The sequence below is a fragment of the Equus przewalskii genome, unplaced genomic scaffold (genome assembly GCF_037783145.1).
Source record: "Equus przewalskii isolate Varuska unplaced genomic scaffold, EquPr2 contig_R1851, whole genome shotgun sequence".
NCBI classification, from domain to species: domain Eukaryota; kingdom Metazoa; phylum Chordata; class Mammalia; order Perissodactyla; family Equidae; genus Equus; species Equus przewalskii.
Genome location: NW_027228451.1, coordinates 8,805 through 15,524, shown reverse-complemented (window position 1 = coordinate 15,524; position 6,720 = coordinate 8,805). Strand labels below are relative to the sequence as shown.

The following is a 6,720-nucleotide window of genomic DNA, read 5'->3' as shown; positions in this document are numbered from 1 at the left end:
TATTTTATAACTGGAAGTTTGTGCCTTTTGACCCCCTTCACCCATTTCACCGCCCTACCCCTCCGCCCCACCCCTCCTCCCCACCCCCCGCCCGGCAACCACCAATCTGTTCTTCATATGTATGAGTTCAGGGTTTTGTTTATTTGTTTAGATTCCACATGTAAATGAGATCATACAGTGTTTGTCTTTCTCTGTCTGACTTATTTCACATAGCATAATGCCGGCAAGGTCCATCCATGTTGTTGCAAGTGGCAGAGTTTCCTCCTTTTTTATGGCTGAATAATAATCCACTGTGTATATATACCACATTTTCTTTATCCATTCATACATTGAAACTAATATAATGTTGACATTTTCATAATCAGGAACGTGCTCACATAGATACTTGCACACAAACATGCTTACATCCACCATAAAGCTCAAACATTGATAAAAGAAAATACATTCACATGCACTTACACTCGCAAATATACTCACATGTTAACTAGCTTACAATAACGAACCAGATGCATATCCACGCATTCACATGAACATGCTATTGTCCATATATCTCCTCGTGGCAGTGGATCAGCAGACAAAGAAAGGAGCTTATACAGTAGTGGGGCAAGTTGACCCTGACTACCACGCACAGATGTGAGTTGTTGCTACATTATGGGGATAGGGAGAAGTATGTCTGAACGCAGAGGATTCATCAGGAATTCTTTTGGTGCTTCTTGCCCAGTAACAGTGGTAGATGGAATCAGTATAAAATAGCTGTTGATTTCTTTAAAATTTTCAGAATTGTTTACATTGAGATCTTGGCTGAGTGGGGCTGAATGCAACAAAAAGTCTTGGGCTGTTGACTCGGAAATCACTCTAGGAAGCCTGCTTTTTAATGTCTATGAAGCTTAGCTTGGTCTTTTAAAAGAAGGATCTCTGTGGGGCTGGCCCCGTGGCCGAGTGGTTAAGTTCGCGCGCCGCGCTGCAGGCGGCCCAGTGTTTCGTTAGTTCGAATCCTGGGTGCGGACGTGGCACTGCTCATCAGACCACGCTGAGGCAGCGTCCCACATACCACAACTAGAAGAACCCACAACTAAGAATATACAACTATGTACCGGGGGCTTTGGGGAGAAAAAGGAAAAAATAAAATCTTTAAAAAAAAAAGAAGGATCTCTGTTTCTTTATTCATCCTTTGGAGGCTTGAGGTGAATTCAGCAGCGTTCCTGCTCCTGTTTTTAACACTTCTTGAACTCTCTGTTGTGACTGCATCCATTTCAACTTTGCATGTTGCTTTTCAAAGTAGCTTCAATAGTGGTAAAATATCCAGATTCTTTTCTCTCTCTTATGGTAGGTTTTTACTATTGCTGAAATCTGAACTAGGTAACCTTTTTATGATTCTGTCTCTATTGGCATGAGCCATCTCCAGTTGGAAATCAGGGTAGCAATTCACCCTGTGCAGCAGGATGCCTCCATATTGGAATACTGTAGTTCTGCTGGCCACGGTAGAATTAAAAGGACAGGACATGCGTGGGCCCCAAGGGCAACTCACGACCTTAAGGCCTCAAGGTAAACGGAGGAAGGACCCAAACTCTAGAAACTGATGGACTTGAAAATTCATTGGACGCCGGGCATGTCAATCCTCGCCTTTCAGCAAATGAGCTGAGAGCTCACAATGGGGAAGTGGACCTTTGTTGACCCTCGTAAGCCCCGCCTCCCGTCACACCGTCATAGAGTGTTTCTCCGCCTGCCGTCCCCACCGCTTCCCAGAAGGCCTTGCTGCCGCCAGGCTTCGGCAGCCATAGTTAGCTTGGTGGCTGCCATCTTTGCCACCGTTATCAAGCCGCCAAATCGCTTTTCCCCAGTTGAGGCTGAGTGGTGCGTCTCTCCCGCCATGTCTGCCGTAGAGAAGGGAAGCCCAGACCTTGGTGGCCAGAACAGAGGCCGTGGTGGGGTGGGCCAGGACCCCGGATCCAACAAGCCTGCGGAGTCGGGGGCCGGAGTCGCGAGGGCCGCATACCCTAGGGACTTCCAGGCAATAGTGCGAGCCCATGTGGAGGAACAGGTTTGGCTGGAGATCCCCGAAGTCATCATCGAGAACTGGGATCTACGGCAGGTAGAAGAGGAGGGGGTGCCAGGAGAGGAGGAGGCAGTTGGGGAGGAGGAGGACGAGCAGGAGGAGGGAGAGGCAGAGGAAGGGGGTGAGGAGGACGAAGAAGAGGAGCAGGAAGAAAGCGACGAGCAAGAGCGTGAGAATCATGTGGACAAAGAGGAAGAGGAGGATGGTAAGGAGGCCGCAGAAGTTGTCTTGGGCTTCTGTGAGCTCCCCATGGCGCGCTCGTGGTCCCTGTTCTGGGCTCTGGTCCATTCCCTTCTACACCGCATCCATGAGAAGGACCACATCCTGGTCCCGCCCCACGCTGACTCCGTGGTGGTCAGGCCGCAATCTCAGGAGCCCGAGGACCAGGGAGAGGGTGGCACATCCCGGGAGCCCAGGTCTGGGACGGCAAGTACCTGGCAGAGGGTGCATCCGCCTGGGAGCTGGAGGAACCCGCAGACAGGGCTGCATCCCAGAAGGCAGAGGAACCGGTGGAGGTCAAGGCCTGGGAGGGTGAAGTGCTGGCTGACACTGCCATGTCCTGGGGGAGGCTGGGGCTGTGCACCCTAGGAAACTGAGGTGGTGGATGGAGGCCACATCTTCAGGCTCTCGGAGCCTCCGTGGGCGCAGCTGGCTCACTTGCAGGCCACTCTTAGCGCTTGCCTCAGGTGATTAAGCTACAGGTCCATTTTTTTCGAAACGCTTCTGGCTGAATGTATCCCAATTCTGTAGAGACCTGTACAGTCTTGAGAAAAAGTACGATTTTTACGAAGCCCTGTTCAATAAGAGATCTGAGATCATCAGTGCAATTCATGAGCCCACAGAAGGTGAATGTCACTGGGAAGCAGGTGCTCAGGAGGGAGCTGGGAGGAAGTGGACAGTGAGCCTGAAGGAAAAGGGCAAACAAATGGTATACCTCGCTTTTGCTTGATGGCTTTTAAAAAGGTGAAGATTCTTGGTAAGATGATCCAAGAAAAGGATGAAATGGCCCTGGCGCCCTTTGCAGGGGTTGAGGAGCTAATGAGCTTCACCACAGAATTTGTCTTTAAATCAAACAAGTCTTTCCCAGTGAAGTTCTGACAAAAACACACCAGATGCTGTCAGAACCAGATGAGCCTGCTCCCTCCTTCTCCCAAGGGCCAGAAAGAATCAGCAGCAGGGGGTGTGAGATGTACTGGAAGAGGGGAAAAACGTCACCGTAAAAACTCTCAAGCAGCAGAAATGGGAGGGCCACGGAAGTGTTGTTTCAACCAGGAGGAACATGCCCAGCTGTTCTTGTTATTTTATTTTACTGTTTAAATTTATATTTTGTGGAGGTAACTGGTTGATACCGTTGTGTGTGCATCATGCTATTTCGACTTCTGCATAGACTACTTCATGCCAAAGATGTGGAGGGGGACATTTGTATGGTGGCAGATGGAAGCTAGACTTGTTTTTAACGTATTTCTATTCTCCAGATTCTCCTGAGGCGGGAGTTCTGGATGTCCATACTGATTTTAAATTGGAATATTTTTTCCACCCGCTTGTGATCCCAGAGTCCGTATCATTCTTCGCTAAAGAAGTGGCTGAATATAAGTATGGCAACTCTGAGGAGGAGGCCCAGGAAGCGGGAGGTGAGGAAGAGGATGAACGTGAAGAACCAGAAGAAGGACTCGAAATGGACATGGACTGCGCAGAGGGCAGCCCCGGAGAATCCAGGTATTAACGTGTAGCCTGGAACAGTAACTAATCGTTCCTGACGTATGCCTGTTACTGACAACTTTATGTTTGGAAGTTTTTCTGCAAAGTAAATAGGAAAAACCTTTTGAAATTCAGTTTTGAAGGAACAGTTTTATGTTAATCATATCCTTGTATACTAGGAAATCTAGAGGCAGTATGCTCTGAAATGTACTTCATTCTTAGCCACCAGTCCTTTGTCCTGTAGCTATAAGACTACTAGAGCCGTAAATTTATCAGACCTGGGACATTTAGAGACCAGTGTTTTTTGAGAGGATGGTCTCCAGAAGCAGCAGCTAAGGTGGCCAGGCCACGCACTGGCTGTGCCTTCATCCCTTGGCCACAGAAATGTAGTCTCTTGTAATAATGATGCCTTTGAGAAGGTGACTCCTTTCCGAGTAGTAAGACCACATTTCATGATTAATTCACAAATAGTAGTTCAATTTAGATTTTTGTGTTTCATGTGACATTCACAAGAAAAGAAAATTAGTCATAGTAAACTATTGTTTATCAATGAATTGATAATTAAGTCTTATATTTCCTCTGTCCATCCTTCTCTCTCTCCTCTCCCTCTGCTCCCTCTCTCTTCCTGAATGTTCACAGCTGTGGATATCTAATAACAGCCTCGCCACATTTTATAGATATGGAAACGGAAGGTCTGGGAGTATAAGGGATTTATGATTTGTGTAAAGAGCCCAGACTTTTGAAGTGGAAAGACTTATTTAAATCACAGAGTGGCCTCTCAAGAAAAAAATCACACATTTATAGTGGTGGGCAAGAGGGAGACGAGGTTGATGTGGTCAAATGATTGAGGCATGTGGGCCATGATATCCAAGGGTCTGGGTTACAAGAAGAAAACATTTTGTTTTCTGCTTGTTGAGAACAGATGTACATAGGGTTGACTCATATTTAAAAAGTCACTGTTGCGTGTTAATGGTGTACAAATTGTTAATTGCCTCTTATTCCATCCTACAGTCCGAAGGCGTAGAAAGAAACGGATGGTGAAAGAAAAAAATGAATTTGTTCCTCATGGATATTCTAGTTTGCAGGGGCTCAAAACACGAGTTTTGTTTCATAGTTCATCACCCAACAATGATTTTACCTGACATCTGAGGGATATAGATGACAACATTCGTTCACGTTAAAAATAAAAGCTTGTTTGAAATGAATAAGCTGCAGGTTTCTTTTTTACATAAATACCACAGATTCAAATCTATCTTTGTGTCTTTTCTGTTTGGTTTGGCCCACCTTAGTGTGATTGAAAGGAATCTCTTTAAGTTATTGCGTAAGCCTGTTTTAATTCTTTTATTGCAGCCTCAATAAATGAAAATATAAAGTTATAATCACGTCCTGTAACGATATAGATGGTGGCCTGGCCTCTGGTGCGTTTTATTGAATGCAAACGATGGATGACCTAGCTTGCCGGGAGACCAGATGGTGCTGTTGGGCTGCTGTGGACCAGCAGCATCACTAACACCTGGGAACTTGTTAGCAAGGCAAGTTCTCGGACCCCACTCCCGACCTACTGAATTGGAAATGCTGAAGGTCGGCCGCTAGCCATCAGGGTTTTGCAGGGACTCCAGTTCTTCTGAAACACGCTAAAGTTTGAGCACCACTGGTTTAGGTCAATGGGAGAAAACGTTGAACTTCACTACAGTAGGACCAGCCTTAATTCACTGACTTGATACTGTTGCAGGTAAACTAAACAGGATGGTAAGATGTGGACTGAGGAAGAGACTAGAATTCTCGGGGGCCTGACACACAAAGACCTCCTGGAGGGATGTGTTCGTTTCCTGGGGCTGCCATAACAAATTACCACAAACTCAGTGGCTTAAAACAACAGAAATTTATTCTCTCACAGTTCTGGAGGCCGGAAGTCTGAAATCAAGGTGACAGCAGGAGTGGTTCTTTCTGGAGACCCTGCGGGACAGTCTATTCCAGGGCCTCTCTCCTAGTTTCTGGTGGTTGCTGTCAATCCTTGGCGTCCCTTGGCTTGTAAATGCGTGACCCCAATCTCTTTCTTCATCTTCATGTAGTGTTTTCCTCTGTGTGTCTGTTTCTACATTTCTTCTCTTTTAAGGACTCTAGTCATATCAGATTAGGGGCCCACCCTGATCCAGTATGACTTTATCTTACTGGAATACACCTACAAATGCCCTGTTTCCAGATGAGGTCACGTTTACAGGTTCCAGGGACTAGGACTTCAGTGCCTCTTTTTGGGGGGACACAATTCAACTTAGAACAAGGGGCAAAAATTGGGTGGTGGAAGTGACAAGTGGATAAGGGAAAATGCTAGCTCCAGAAGGATGAAAGCATTATGATTCCATGCATATATGAAGTTTAAAAACATGCAGAATCATTAGAGTGACTGTAGATACATATGTTTGTAGTACGAGGCATACATAAGTGATGCATACATATGCAGCGTGCAGAAAGCTCCGTGTGAGAATGATAAAGTCCTTATTTAGGGCATTGGTTAGATCTCGTGTAGGGAGGGAGAATCCAGCTGGGGAGGGGTACCCAGTGGGTTTCAAGTTTATTCGTAATCTTATGTTTCTTAAGTGGAGTGATGGAGTGGATGGACGTAGTATTCTCCGTACCTTGGTGTAGGTCTGAAATATTTCCTAATAAAAAATAAAGGAGGAAAAGGAGAAAAGGAGCGTAATAGCTGCAGCTTGTTTAAGGAAAAAAGGAGTGAAGTTGTACCAGACCAGAGAAAGAGAAGACCAGGGATTTGAGTGTAGAAGGCCTAGTTCCCGCATTTAGTTGAGGCTGCGGGAGTGCTTGCTAGTTAGCAGCAATGCTTTTTTCTATTTTCTTGGGTAGCACATCTCAGACCCTAGAGTACATTAACGTTACTTATTTATGTGTGTAGCTCCCCCGCTCCCTAGAGTGCGAGCTGCCGAATGGTTGGGACCTTAAAGGGCTTT

The 6,720-nt window shown here is 46.2% G+C and overlaps 1 protein-coding gene across 2 annotated transcripts; it reads left to right on the top strand.

Annotated features, from left to right (window-relative positions):
- Positions 1 to 1,530: 1,530 nt before the first annotated feature.
- On the top strand, positions 1,531 to 4,962 carry LOC139073303 (mitotic apparatus protein p62-like). Of its 2 annotated transcripts, none has more exons than XM_070606888.1 (3): positions 1,531 to 2,261; positions 3,610 to 3,772; positions 4,766 to 4,962. In XM_070606888.1, the coding sequence occupies exons 1-3, from the start codon at positions 1,652 to 1,654 to the stop codon at positions 4,776 to 4,778; spliced, it is 786 nt and encodes a 261-aa protein (XP_070462989.1). In that variant the 5' UTR covers positions 1,531 to 1,651; the 3' UTR covers positions 4,779 to 4,962. The 2 variants fall into 2 exon arrangements, with proteins under 2 accessions (XP_070462989.1, XP_070462990.1); XM_070606889.1 differs by having other exon boundaries at positions 1,533 to 2,092.
- Positions 4,963 to 6,720: the final 1,758 nt, after the last annotated feature.

Excerpts from the sequence above, each read along its gene's own strand:
- LOC139073303 (XM_070606888.1), top strand. The coding sequence starts at position 1,652 with ATGGGGAAGTGGACCTTTGTTGACCCTCGTAAGCCCCGCCTCCCGTCA. Across the intron at positions 2,262-3,609 it reads CAAAGAGGAAGAGGAGGATG|AGTCCGTATCATTCTTCGCT; the intron begins GTAAGGAGGCCG and ends TTGTGATCCCAG.